A 15,951-nucleotide genomic window follows, 5' to 3' on the forward strand; every position below is an offset into this window, starting at 1 on the left:
TGTATTCAAACTGTACTCTTTACTAAATGAACAAATTTCAATGATCTCTTTATTATTCTAAAGGAACATTCCTCGGGTGGTCCTGCTGTAATTTTATCCCAAGTATCTTAAAGCAGAAAATTTTTAACAACAAAATTATTTTGACTTTATAGACTGTATGATTGTTGCTTATTATTGTAGTTTAACACCCTAACAGCAATCCATTAGGTATGGAGAGAGAGGACAACCAAGGAATCACTGGAATGCCAGAACAGATCTATGACTTATACCATGTTATAGAAATGATTATTGAATTTTGTTATTAGCAAGGATCTACAGTCTGGTATAAGTATTTTCCTACTGAAATTAATGATTAGAAAAATTTTGAGAAAATAATACAATTTTCTGAATTTCATATAATATTAGCTCTTGCTCAATGGTATTTACTTTATATCATTTCTTTGTTTTCCAGAACTTTTTATAGGTTTGCCCATGTTTTAGATAAAAGAAACTGCAAAATAAGACTGATGAAGTACAAAAAATTGTTGGAAATTTTTCATTTAAATTCTGACTTTTAATATGTCATCAAATTAAAAACAACCAGTAATAAATTACCACCATTAATTTTAGTACCAACTTTCAAATGTCAAAGTTTGAATAACATTGAAAAAAGTTTTTTTTTTTCGTGATTTTTGAAAATTTGGATATTTTTTAAGTTCATTTTATTCTCATTCATGGGAAATATATGGACTATTATTAATACATTAGTGATAAGTTTCTATAAAATGTGAACTGTACTTGTGTGTTCACACAATCCTGTTAGATTGCTTCTTGGTTTTCTAAAGTAGAACTTACAGTCAGAGTATTTCAGTGAAAATGTATGACATGGCATTTAACCATTGTCAATAAACTATAGTTTTTTTTTTAATCGTATGGTCTAATATCTCCATCTATTTTTTTTCCATTTGACTAATTAAATCTCAGCATATTTGTTAAATTGCACATCAGTTATCTTCTTGAGGTAAATAGATACATGTCCCTTTTGTCAATTCTAGTTTGTAAAACCAGATCAGCTTATGATGAATACTTTAAGAAATAACTGTAATACATTTTTTTAAAAATAGAATTGTTGCTGAAATTTCTCTTTGCTCTAATTCACGTGTAAACCTCCCTTTAAACTTGTGTCAGTTCACCGGATTTTCATTATTCTTCTATAACACTGCATTTCAAAATATATGTTTTCCTACATTTTCTATAAAATGGTAACAAGAATTATTTTAAATTATAAACTAGACCAAATTTAACACTAAAAATCATAAGTTTTCTAGCATTTTTGTGCCCATAGGTGCTGCTGTTTTCATCTTGGTATTGGTCTGTGCATTTGTGGCAGTTCTTTGACAGATCTCAAAATCTCTATTCTTAGTCTGGTATTATCAATATTTTTTTGCTCTACATATTAGATTACATACAAATTTAAAAAACTAAAATCTGCTTTAATTACCTAAATAACATTTAGGTGTAAATAACACTTCTGGTGAACATTTACCATTTACATTTGGTACATCTGGTGAACAGTTACATTTAGTGTAAATAACACTTCTGGTGAACTGCAACTCTTGATTGTAATATTTATTTTGTAATTATCTTATGTTAATTATACATATTTTTTCTTATAAATTTTAATTTCAGCTGAAAGAACAATTTTATTATAAATGAATTGCATCATTTTTAAACATTGCTGACAATAAGAGCTAAAATATCACTTGTTTTTTCACTAACAAGTTTAGCCAGCAAATCTGGTCAATAGGATAATTTACATGTCATGTCCAATATACGAAAAATATTAAATATATGAAAAAAATTTTATGTCGCTGAAATTTATGGTAATGTAATGCATGAACATTTGTGATGATCAGTGTCATCAATAGTACTGCTGTACAATTATGTTTTTAGAAAATGATACAATTATTATCATTCTATCAAGTAAATACTTCATGAATAGTTCTACAAATAGGTTATAAGAAATGGCCATTACATAAGATTCTATAAAGACTCGACCATTGGCCATATATTTATATAAATTTGACCGTAGTAGATAAGCTTCCAGCTACCTAATAAATTTAAGCTTAAATGAAGCCTAATAAAATGATGGGAGTCAAGAAACAAACACAGCAATAACTACTACATATATAGGTACAAACAAGTAAACACATTAAACTTACCATAGCATTTCATAATTAATAAAGTTGATAAAACCATATACTTAGTCCATATGGATGATAAAGTAACCTTTATGTAATACTTAAAAAACAAAAAAAAAACTTTTTATATACTGTATTCATGTCCTCATTAATGGTTAGAGTTTTAGTGAATGACAATAAGTATTTGGCATCAATCACCAAGTTCAGCTCTTTTGTCTATCATTTGCCAAACTCAAATAACATCTTAATTTAGTTTAATCTACTATTAAAATAGAAGGCAGCACTTATTTCAGGTTTTTGTGAAAAATACTTGCAAATACATTTACAAAAAGTATTTTTACATAACCTTAATCAAAACAATAATAGTATTAATAAATACTTGGTACACTTTTTTAGTTTTTAATTATGATTCTTTGCTTGACAATTAAGGTATAAAACACAAATTAAAATTAGTAGGTTTACTACTCTTTTTACTACTGAGTATTACTAAATACAAAATTAATGAAAAAAAGGTGAGATTTTATATTACATTAATGAAATAAAATGTTGCAATGTGTTCAAAGCACCAGTTCAGGAAAAAAAATTATAAACAAAGATCCAGAAATACCTTTTTCACCATTTTGTTTTTCAAGCAAAAATGTATATCTCCAGAATAGGGCTATTTTAATGAATTTTGATATCTTTGTAAACTAATTTTCATTACAAAATAAAAACAAAACATAGACATTTCGTAAAATAGTAGCTATTGTTATTTTTCATAGTGTGATAGCTAAAGAATTATTAATATTAACAAATAATTGCTTATAAACTAAAATTTTAAGCATTTCATTAGAAATAAAATGACAGTTTTATTAAATCATACTTCAGATAGCCAAATTGTAATGTAAAATGTTACATACGCCATGTTCAAATTAAAAAAACTCTTATGCCAATTTTTATCTCTCTACATCATAAGTCAACACTGCTAGAATATCACTAAATCAATCACGATATCTTCTTCAATTAGTCAAAAGTATTTTAGTCAGGTATATAACAAGTTTCTTCAAAGATTTTTAAAATTAAAATCATAATTGCTCTTAATGTTTTGAATAGAGTAACAACACATTGTGATCAAATCAAATGAAGTTTTTTCCTGAATGCATTTTTTAAAAATGTATCAGTTTTTATTAACAGCAATACAATTGTGATAGTTAAAATAAAAAGGACACACTGTCAACAGGTGGTAAAAGTGTGAAGAAGCATAAAAATCAAAAATATGATAGCTATTTGGATTTAGGTTTTAGTTGAAAGAAGTTAATGGCAAAAAGAGGCCCAATGTCTTATCAAATTTGATATGGTGAACATTATATGGGAAGCTAATATCAAAAGTACTTTTGTCCAATAACACCATCAGCTGCAGAATACAGCTTATAGCAAACAACCTCAGTTGATCAATTAATTGAAAAATTAACAAAAAGTAATTCGTCTTGGAGCTGAATAAGGCCACAGATAATGGTGCTCACTTGATTTCCTATGTACAGGTTGTAGATGATAATAACATTGTAGAAGAAACTTCTGTAAAAGTATCACTGCTAGTGCAAAGCCTCAAAACTTGTTTGAGATATTGACACTTTTAAAACTATAACAGTTTAGAGTGGACTAAACTGTTAGTCTTAAGTTGGTACTTGTACAGCACTTTAGAGTTGGTATGATGTACCAACTCATTTATTCATAGAATGGACATAAAACAAGCAAAGAGCTGGAAATAGAACGAGCAATGAGTTGGTACATAGTACCATTCTATGTTCAGCTGTTATGAAGGATTACAGGCTTTAATTTGAAGCAAAGCTCCTCCTGAAGCTGTGAACTCGCTCTGTTATTCACAGGGAAGCACTTGCATCAGAATATGAGCCCTACATTTAACCAGGCCTTAGAATATGAAATGAATTCAGTAAACTTTATTAAAAAAATTTTCTGTTGAAAGGAGTTTTCCAAAAACCTGAGTAAAGATATGTGATTCAAATACATGTCCTTGTACTACAGCACTTCACCATGGCTTTTTTTGTAATATGTTGTCTCGTACTTTTAAATTGCGGCAAGATACTTATATTTTTCTTAAAAAGGAGGAACACAAAAAGGTATACTGAACATTTTGCAAGTAGAGAATTTTTGGTAAAACTAGCATTTTTGTGTAACATTTTGGAAAAGCTGAATGCTTTGAATCTGTCTGTAGGGAAGCAACATGCACCTTTTAAAGTTGATTGAGAAAATTTTAACTGTTTTAAAAAACAAAACTATAGAAAAGAAATATTTAAGAACACAGTTGTAATACTTTCCTGGCATTGGTTATTTATTCTTAAACAGTAAAAAAAAAAAAAAAAAAAAACCTAAGATTTACTTTTTTCGGTGGGGGTAATTCATGATTAATTTTTTTGTAAAATTATCTTTATATGTTTAAAAAAAATTAATACCTATTTTTTCCCCACCTCCAAAATCACCTTCCAGGAAATTTTTTTTCATTTTTCTACGTTTACTATGTTAAATGGAAAACAAACAAAAATTCCACTAAAAAATGTAGAACCAAAACCTAAGATTCATTTTTTTGGGGTGGTGGAGTGGAATTATGATAAAATTTTATTGTAAATTATTACTAAAAGTTTAATAGAACTAAAGGTTTAAATAAACCCAAAAGTTTTGAAAAATTCAACAAAAAAAAACATAATTTTAAACGTTGATTCCCACATCCCCAATATTGCCCTCAAAGTATTTGGGGGGGGGGGGTCAGTTGTACTACTACTACTACTACTACTACTACTATGCCTAGGAAGACATTTAAAAAAAATTCACTAAGAAATATGGAATAAATAAAAAGATCGCTTTTCAAATTTTTGGGGAAGGGGAGAATTTTGAGGCAATTTTTTTTTTAAATGGTAAGATAAGCATTCATGTATGAACTGAAGGTTATATGTTTACAAATTTTTGAGAAAAGTATCATGAAAATCAATGTGGAGAACAAAATGAGGGTAACTGTGTACAGTTTAATTCTATGATTTGAGAAAATGCATGGCGGTTAACAGGATTCTCATCCAACTTTAGTAATTATTACAATTAGCTGAATTTGTCAATTATCATCTAAAATGTGAAAGTGTGCTTGTTAGAATTTGACATGGGTCCCTTGGGAATATCTGGATATGCAAGGGCACTGAGAATCAAGAAAGTTCAGGAATTATTTCTGTAGTTATATTCTACTGTCATTTTCACTAATCAATTAAGAACAGTTGCTTATTTATAACATTAAAAGCATAATTAGAAATTTATTTAAAAATAAATCACGATATGTTCCAGAACTTACATAATAAATAATTATTTATTATTGTGAGCAAAATTGTCTTAAATGATTATCTTTCAATTGTAATTAATAATTGACAATAAAATATTTACAATATTAACACCAATTTTTGTTTCAAATTTTTTTCTTGGGTTTTCTTTTTTTTACATCGCTGATTATTACAATCTCTATTAACCCACATAATAGCTTCATCTTAAAATATCTAGGTATATTCAATGAATAGTGTTACATTATGCAGCCCCCTATCTTGCAAGATATTTAGAGAATGTTCTTTAAATAACCGATTCAAATATCATTCAGGAAGAATATTGGGTATTAAAAGGAGTTCTCCAATGCAATAAATCTCATTAAAAAAAAAAAATCAGTAAGAATTTTAATAATTTTTTTAATTTGATATCTTGTTAATAAATTTTCCGTTCATAATTTATGAGTACTAAATATTTAGAATGATAAGAAAGGTACGCTTAGTTATAATGGTTTAATCTTCTTATTCTACTTGAAGCCAATTATTTAAGAACATACTGTTCTGTTTCTGATCTTATTAAAATATTAAAAGTGTAAACTATAAGATCCATCTACTTTCTTTTAAGTAACAGGCACCTTATAGTACAAGAAATTAGCTGAGCAAGTAAATGTGAAGAATTGTACAAATGACTAAACATTATTTCTTAATTTTGATTTCTTTTTAAAAATCAAAATCATGCCACCGTATCTTATGACTAAATATTTTATAAAATATTGTTCACAAACTACTTTTTCTATGTTTTCGGTGTGAATTATAAGCCATTTTTTTATAACATCAAACTGATGAAAATTTAAAATCAAATTAAAATAGTCCTATTTTTTGTATGGTAATTAATCACACAACATGATGATATCAATTATTATTAAAAAAAATTCTAGAAGTATTAGGGTTGATGTATCTAAAAACTACATCAGGAATCTAAATAGCTAACAAGAAATGTAATAAAACTAAAATCTTTTTAAGTGTAGTTTGAAGTACTGCTTTGAGAATATTAGTTTCAACCACACAAAACTTAATAAAAGACAATGTTTAAAAACAAACCAATATGTCATCCTTTTATAAGAAAGGTGTTGATTGAATATGACCACTAATATAATGTCACAGCACTGGAGAACAACGAGACCCTAGTTACCACAGGCCCCAATCAAATTGACATGGCACTCGACTGTATTTTCTTCCGCTAAACTAGTAGATTAAAATTTCTAAAGAAAAACGTATTAAAAAATAAATAAAATATTTTATTAGACAGAATAGTAGTTATGAATATTTACAAAATATTACAAATGGAAAACTGGATATTGACAATTTTCTGATAAATACAACAGGCATTTAATTTTTAAATAATCTGATATACAGGCACATAAAAAAAATCGTAAAAAAAAACTTAAGTCTATAGCAAGCAGTTAATAGAATTTTTCATTTGTAAATTTATTCACCATTCTAATGGTTTATACTTGTTTATGAATGTAGAATAAAAATATATATTTACATACAAATTATTTATTATGACATAGTGACTTGCTTTAGAGGTCCATCTAAATATTGCGCTAACACCTCTGCCTTTTCACGTAGCATTCCAAAACCGACGTTTTCTTTAGCATGTAGACATAATAATATATTTGCAACTTGTGTAATAGCCACTTTACCTTCCTAAAATAAGAAAAAAATGTTCTAATTAATCATAACAGAATATAGAACATAGAGATGAAGTATATATTATACCTCAAACACAAGTTTATAATATTTTCAAAAACCTTCTTCTTGGAGCTCAACATGATGAAAATTGTTTTTTCTTTACCTTTTCTTACATTCTTTTTAATTGTTAGTAAGAATTATATGAAACCTGAGAGGTATTAGTGTTACAGTACTAATAATATTAATTATAAAAGCACTTGTAGAAGAAAAAGTGATAAATGATTTGTAGAAAAAAAGTGGTTTTCAGACAGAACTAAGTAAACAGACAGAATAAGTAACTTCATATGAGAATTTATGTTAACTTTTTTTAAGAAAGTTTTTATAAGAGAAAAAAGTTAGATTGAATGCTAATTATTTTAGTCTTTTATATTAAACTCTTTACTCTATGGAAGAGTAAGAAAACTTCTATAATAATTAACTGCATTAAATATTTATCTGAAAAAGCTAATAAAAAGTATAATTACACAGGAAATTGTCATAGTAGTTTTACTAAATCATGTCAAGGATGTGTAGTACATCTTTGCTTAAAACAGCTTCCCTTTCCATTTTTATTACGAGTTTTATTTTTCATGAATAAGTGTATGGAACCCTGTTGTTCACGAGATAGTCTAAATACTTTTGGTATGATTTTTTTTTTGCTAGAGTAGGTGGCAGATTTAACTTTTTTTTAAGTATATATGCATAACAGAAAGAATAAGAACAATGCCATCAACTACAACACTATTAAAGCTGTAAAGTTTTGATACCAAGATAATATAAATTACCTTCAACATAGGAATGCCAGTAAAGTACTTTGTACTAATATTGTTGAATAATAATCCTGTATACACACTGGTCATGTATCAAAAAATATTATCCCGTTTTATATGCCACTGAAAAAATATGAACAAAACTTACTTTTTTGGCAACACCACAACCAAAATAAATAACTGAACTTTTAAAATTTACAGGAATCCTGCTATACAATTGGTACTTTTTCTCAATACTAATTACCCTACTCAGCACAGACCTACAGCTTTTGCATACTTGTTACATCACTTAATAGACATACCAAACAGTTATGCTGATAAAAATTGAATCATAGGTTACTGGCATCCCACTCACACTTATTGATAATATGCTATATAAAATTAGAAAAGAAAATCAAAACAAACAAAGCGGCTAAGAATTTTAGGAAAGAAGGCTACTGTGTCACAGAATATTAACAGAACCAACAACCTAGAATATATAAATTAATGTCAATCACACTAAATATTGTATTGGGCAGAAGACACACATTCATCCGTAGATACAAGGAACAAATAAACACAGGCACTACAACCAAATTTTGCAAACCAGAAGCATGAAAAACACATTCAAAAATATTAGCATGAAAATTTTACTTTTAACATAAAAATAGAGATCTCTACTTATTCAAATAATGTGAAATTTACAAACACAAAATTTGAGAAAATCCATATTAACATAGATCCAGTATTTTGTGAGATACATTTCATCATGCTATTCAGTGCAAATAATAAATAATAAAACTTGCATTGTACGATATAAGAAATGTATTTTCTTTAACCTACTTCAAATACTTTTTGTGTAGCAAAATTTAAATTATTGTTCAACTTATATGTAGGACTAAGTTCAGGTGGAATATCGGTTTATATAATGAAAATTCATGGATTAAGATTTACAAATAGTAAAATAAATTAACAGTAATGGTAATTTTTATTCAATAAAATCTTAGTTTATATGTTTCTTCAATAAAAAAAAAACCTGTAAAAATCCAGAATACCTTCAATATACAAATATATAAACTAATACTGAAGAAATGTAACAAAAAAAAGAATAATTATTAAAAGTAAATGACAAACTGTTAGTTGAAATATTGACTTTATCCTTTTGTCACACACTGAGATATCCACCTCTCACCAGATAATTCATGAGTTGTTTCAACCAAGTGTTAATAACCAGCATAATCCATTCTAAGGATGTGTTACACATCTGCATTCCTTGGTTTGGTAGCACCGGCTTTATCATGGGCCAATCAGGACCCAACTGTTCTCTAGGGCTCTGAACAAAGCCCTATCTATCCTAGATGCTTATTGAGTAAAATCTTTCTTTATAACATACAGTTCAACAAAAACAGGTTAAGAAGAATGTGAATGATGTTAATATTTAACAAAATCATGTGTAATAAAACATAAACCATGTAATTATCTTCACAGCAGGCAAAGGCCTACCTTTTAGTATATAATGAAAATGCATGGACTGAAGTTGAAAGATATTACATTGTAAATAGGTCGTAAAAACTAATTTTCCAAAAATATATCAGAAATAATAAAATAACAGCAATGGTAATTTTTATTCAACAAAATATTAGTTATGTTTCTTCAATCAAGACAAAAAATATTTTTATCAAAAGACAAAAAAGATTATCTATACACAACTTCAATGTGTATCAAACAAGGGTAAATCCAATGTTTCAAGTGATGTTCTGTCATTTACTTTTAACAATAATTCTTTCTATATTATTTCAATATTAATTTTTTATTTATATATTGAAAATGTTCTGGATTTCAACAGGTTTTATTTATCTTTTGATAGCGTGTAAACTAAAATTTTATTAAATAAAAATTACCATTACTGTTAGAGTTATTTTATTATTTCGGATGTATTTTTGGAAAATTGGTTTTTACCACCACTGTCTATTGTAGTGTATTTTTCAACCCTAGCCCAAGAATTTCTGTTTTTAATTTAAATCTAGTCCTACCAAGTTGTATGTGTGCGAATAACAATACCATATATAGTAATCGCTTTCCATTTGATTCCTTTTTCTTAGGCCGAAATATATATATTTTTTTTTGGACTGAGATTTGACATTTTTGAAAACAATGACAAAATACTGTCTAAATGATTTATCTGTTCTGTATCCTTGCATACAAAATTGCTGTTTAAATTTTAACATTTTATGGTTCTTTTTTTACATTATAAAACTATAAATAGACTGATGTAAAAATAACTTAATAAATAAACAATAGTATAATAACAATCAAAATACGTAACTTAGAAAAGTAAAAAAACATTATGGCTGATGAGACCAAATACTAATTTTTGAGTATGGAATTTACTGGACTTATTGGAAATGCTATTTGTATAAGAAAAGGCTGTTGATGAGTGTTAAGTGGAAAATAAATATAATCGCCAGCTTCTTATACCATTTTAGTTTTTCTTTTGATTAGATACTAAGCCATCATCTGATCACTTCTTTCTTTTTCTGTTTAGCCACCATAACCACTGTAAGTTATTACTTCAGAGCAAGATAAGTATGAATGTAAATGAAAAGTATCTTGTATATTGTCTCAGGTTGACCATTCCTGAGATGTGTGGTTAATTGAAACCCAATCACCAAAGAATACCAGTATCTACGACCTAGTATTCAAATTCATATAAAAGTAATTGCCTTTACTAAGATTTGAATCTTAGAACTCTCGACTTCGAAATCAGCTGACCTGCAATGACAAGTTCACCACTAGACCAACCTGGTGGTTGTCTGATCAGCACAGTCAAAATATTTATTATTTTTATAATGTTATATTATTTAGAGTGATGTGGTGGAGTAGTGTGTTTATCCATAACAAAGTTTTAGGTTTATAGAACAGTGATAGTTTAGACAATTCTACATTTTTAATAATTATTTTGATGTAATTGTAGAATTGATTATCAACTGATGATGCAGGATCCCACAAAAATAGATTATTGGTGTTAATTTGGTTACATATCTGTTTACTGTGTTTTGGTGGTTAAGTTTCAGTTAATATTGAATTTAATTAGCACAGTAGTCATATGTTGATGAAATGTTTGAATTCTCAAAACTTTAAATAATCACAAGAAACAGAGAGACCGTGAAGATGGAATAAGCATTTCAAAAAATGAGTTAAAAACTGCCAGGATAAGCTAACATGGACTACTTTAAAATAGCACTGGAAATCCTCTGAGTGAATGGCACAATATAAACTAATCCAACCAGCTGTCTAAGCTTGAATAAGAGCAATATAACAAATATCAGAGATTTGATGTCATCAGTCCCTTGGCAAAGTTCAGTATATCACATCAGTCATTAGCACTAATGATCAAGTCTTGAACAAAAGACTTTTTTGATTAAGTGACAAAATAACAGTTTATCTTGAACTAAAATAATTTTAGTTAAAATGACAAGTTCACAGTATCAACAAGTGACTGGTTTTAATGAGAATTATAGTTCAGTTGCTAATTAGTATTATTATAAAATAAAAGCTTATCATTATTCTTCAATATGAAGTTATTTTTTTAAATCATTTTTTCCTTTCAAAGTTTTAATGATATATCATTAAGATAGAGCAGTAAATTAGCTAAAATTTATATAAAAACTAGGAAAAGAATCTTTTATCTTTATTTAATACTAACTGTACATTCCATCAGAACCATTTGTAGTTCTGATTCTTTTAATGCACTCCGGCCGTTTTTTTCATATGCAGACCATATATTACTAGCAATGGCAGCTGCGACTGTAGCATCTTTATCACCATAACCGCTATAAGCTAACAGTGCACCTTCACGATTTAATAATCTGCAAATTTGAAAAATTATTTACATATTAACAGGAGGCTTTTTTCCAAAAATTGTTTATTTATTAAAGAATCATAAAAAAATTCATTTTTGGCTTTACTTAAATATTGGCTCTCAATCTTTAGAAAATTGATTTTTTTGTTCCCATTACCTAGAGCTAGTACCTGCATTTTAATTAAATGAATTTGCTTTACAATCAATTACTCCACTAATTTACTCTTCTTATTTTCCTCAATTTTATTTCATTTGATAATAAATAAACTGTAATCAACCAATTAATCTTTCAAATTTATCACCGGTGTGTAAGCTTGGATATGATTCTTGGGTCTGAACAAGACACACTTCAATCCATACACATTATTCTTGATTCACAGAATGTTTAATGTACAAATTATTAAGAATTTTTTTATGAAAATGAAAAATAGAAATATCAATATATACACCATCATAACCCATTTATACCAGTTAAACTTTTCTAATTCACTAATTAAATAAACGCATGTTTACATCATTATTCATTTATTTTCTCCAGAAATGACGAACGTGGTCATTATTTCAACCTAAGCCTTCCAGGTGAAGGAAGAAGCACTACCACAGAAATTGGCAAATATATCTTATAAATGTTCTAAGTAAGATATATACTACATGTAAACATGAAAAATATAAAGACAATATAAAAAAGATAAACTATGACTAGATTTAATCATTTTTTTGTGCGTTTAGTGGAAAAGATGAGCTAGATTGAGAGAGTTCAGAATGAGGAGGTGCTTCGTAGAGTTGGAGAAGAGAGGACGATTATCAAAATAATAAAAAGAAGAAATTGCAGTTGCTTGGGACACTGGCTGAGACATGACTGCCTGTTGGTGACAGCATTGGAAGGATTTGTAACGGGGAGGAAAGCAAGAGGTCAGAGACGAATGAAAATGGTAGACAATCTAAAAAGGGAAGAAAGTTACTATAAAATGAAACAGATGGCACAGAATGGAGGGCGGCCATGTGAAAACCTGCCTTTGGGCAGAACACTTATTATTATTAGTAAAAAGGTATACTGTTCCTAAGCTGATGGTTGAACTTCTGAAAAAAATTTATAAAAATGTTTACATCTTAAAGAGAATTAGCCATCTTATTAAATTAGCCTTTGACTGCAACTTAATCATCTGTATGTGGCCATTAACTTGTCATATCTAATAATTACTTGCTCCACTGTAAAATGTGTGAATTTCATTCTAAGTAAATTTTGAATTTGTCACCAAAGTTTCATAACTTATATTTAGCACAAATAAAAAAAAAACATGTTTTTCTTGGCAGCATATGCTGCTGAACACCTGCTGATTTGGATACACACAATTAATTTTTCTACAAGATGCATACCATTCATCTGTTCCTACAATTTTATCAACCAAAGAATAATGATACATCTCTCACATACTATCTTAATATCATTTGTAGATACAAGAATTCTGAACTCATAATTGAAAGGTTAACTGTTGAATACTTCATCAAAATGCACATAAAAAAACATTCCAACTGTCATTTTCATATTTACTGACCACAATTTCAGATAAGTGTGGTTTCTTTTTTATTTCACAATCATGTACATGCTTGTCAGAAAAATACATTATTGGGTAACAAAATTTGCAGTTTTTAAACAATCCTAAACATGTTTATTTGTAGATGTATTTCTATAAACATAAAAACGCTGGGTACTTACGTATTAACACCACCGCAGCTACAGCTTTATTTAAAAACAGAGTAGTTAATTGGATTTCGGTGGAAAATGTGCCAATATAGAGTTTAACATAGATTCAAAACAGTCTATTAATGTTAATAAATGGTTATTTATATTTATTTATTTTATAAATATAATTTAACCAAACTTAACCTACGTTCGCTTTGCTCGCTAACCTTGACTAATTAACAAGAGTGTTTTGATTATTTAAATAATAAATAATTGCAATAATTACTGAATTTATTAAATAAATACTCAAAAAATTACGGTGTTAATTAATCAAGGTTAACAAGCGTAGGTTAAGTTTGGTTAAATTATATTTATAAAATAAATAAATATAAATAACCATTTATTAAAATTAATAAAGTGACTGTTCATTTTCCACCAAAATCCAATTGACTACTTTGTTTTTAAATAAAGCTGTAGCTGCGGTGGCGTTAATATGTAAGTACCAAACACTGTATTTGCATTTGTTATTTAGTAAAAAAATGTTAAATTAATATGCAAAATGTTCTGACAGAAAAATAACACAGTATGAAATTAACATCAATAAATAATTAATGTAAACAATGATACAGTTATTAAAACACATTAACATTTAATCTAGATAAAAATACTTTATCTATAGTTTAGATTAGTTTAGTTTAGCCTTTATATAGTTTAAATTTGCATTAACAGTCATCAATCAAAATGTTATGGTTAAATGGAAGCAATTTCAAAAAAAGGCTCCATACCTGAAATTATAGCTTACATATGTGCAAATAAAAACAAAGTGTACACTTTGTTTTTGATGTTCTTACACTCATCTCAACAAAAAATTGCCTTTACACATCTCAAAATGAATGTATATATACACATATATAAATAATCAATAAAGGCAATGCAGCAAAATTACTTTGCATGTCATTTATTTAGATATTAATGGTGGGTTAATATCTAACTTCACACTGCAAACATTGCAAATTAGCTATATTATTATTAACAGCACAACTTTCAAATTCATACTTATAAAATATACTACTTAATAAGTTTTATTTTTTGACATCAATATACGGATATAATTAATCAAAATTTATAAAGTTTAGTTGATGTACTGGGTGGGAATGGATTTCTGGGCCGGGGACTGGCTTCTTTCTACATATGACATTCATGTGGCAATATGATATTCCTTCCAGTGCACCAATATCAGTATCAAACTAATTCAGACACCCCATGCAAAATTGCTGCACATTTATATTTATGCTTTCTAAATTTTTATGAATAAGACCCTTCATAACTGAAAAAGCTATTTTACAAATGGTAAATTTTAACTGATAATAGTTCAATTTAATAAAAAAATGGTTATCATTCTTTAACTTTATTCTATTTGCTGAGTTACAAAGTTTTTCTTCCTGTAAAATACAAAAGCCACATTACGTTCATAAATATTTTTTTGATTAATTTTAATATATTATGTTACATAAAAAAAAAACTTTTTAAAAACTACAACGTTTATACAAAAGACAAACGTTTCAAACAGCAAGCATCTCTCTACAAATCTCTTACAATATTGAATAAGACTGTTAAAATCACAATTTTTAAATAATAACTACTCACAATGTGTTCTCTACGCCACTAGTGTTGGCCTGACTAAGAACCTGACTTAAAATTTTTGGCCTCAACATATTTTTATCTTTTTATTAATAATTTAGACTCTGTCACTATAACCATACAAATTACCACATAACCTATAACGAATAAAGTAGACAATACGTTAACGAAATATATCGATATTTACGAATAAGATATTACCGCTTCTAAATAAAGTTCATACAAATATTGTCAATATTTCTTGTAGTATTTAAAAACTCAAAAAGTGACGTTATTTTAATATATTCAGGCATGTTAAAAATTAATATTACAACTAAAAAGTGTAATCTAGTGCATAACATTTAACGAAATCTTGTAGCAGAAATTGGAGGGACTTTTAAATCTACGATAAGTTGCCGTATCATGGGTTTTTATTTTTTGCCAACTACAAACAATGTAATGCGTAATTCCTTGGGATTTCGGAGAAAATGTTAAATTAAAAAGTAATTTCAGTAGTTAATTATTAGACCTTTCGTACGTCACGTTGTCAGGGAATAAGTGTTTAGTATGCAAATGTGCCCACTCCTGCATTAATTTTTTAGCACGTGTCAAAAAAAAATTAAATTAAAAAATTTTACAAACCCACGACGAAAAAACCTTGAAAAACGAATTAAATAACTGTATTTTTACCTTATAAACCTCTGACATTGTTTTTAAGACAAAATTTAAGATTTTGATTGACCGTAGTGACTGCATAGTCATTCAAGACGATTAATCATAATCTTAAATTTTATTGTCTTAAAAGCAATGTCACAAAGGATTGATTATA

The 15,951-nt window shown here is 27.7% G+C and overlaps 1 protein-coding gene across 1 annotated transcript; it reads right to left on the reverse strand.

Annotated features, from left to right (window-relative positions):
* Nucleotides 1-6,752: 6,752 nt before the first annotated feature.
* On the reverse strand, nt 6,753-15,306 carry Lamtor2 (Late endosomal/lysosomal adaptor, MAPK and MTOR activator 2). The gene is made up of 3 exons (XM_075375595.1): nt 15,150-15,306; nt 11,663-11,825; nt 6,753-7,183 (listed from the first exon to the last, which is right to left on the reverse strand). Exons 1-3 carry the CDS (start codon nt 15,215-15,217, stop codon nt 7,037-7,039), a joined length of 378 nt encoding a protein of 125 aa, XP_075231710.1. The 5' UTR covers nt 15,218-15,306; the 3' UTR covers nt 6,753-7,036.
* Between the last annotated feature and the right edge of the window lie 645 nt (nt 15,307-15,951).

The sequence above is a fragment of the Lycorma delicatula genome, chromosome 9 (genome assembly GCF_047948215.1).
Source record: "Lycorma delicatula isolate Av1 chromosome 9, ASM4794821v1, whole genome shotgun sequence".
Taxonomy (NCBI): Eukaryota; Metazoa; Arthropoda; class Insecta; order Hemiptera; family Fulgoridae; genus Lycorma; species Lycorma delicatula.

Bases quoted from the DNA above. Each gene is read 5' to 3' on its own strand.
- Lamtor2 (XM_075375595.1), bottom strand. From the start codon at position 15,217: ATGTTGAGGCCAAAAATTTTAAGTCAGGTTCTTAGTCAGGCCAACACT. The intron at 11,826-15,149 runs GTGAGTAGTTAT...TCAAATTTGCAG, and splicing joins AGTGGCGTAGAGAACACATT to ATTATTAAATCGTGAAGGTG. The intron at 7,184-11,662 runs GTTAGTATTAAA...TTCTTATTTTAG, and splicing joins TGGTTCTGATGGAATGTACA to GAAGGTAAAGTGGCTATTAC.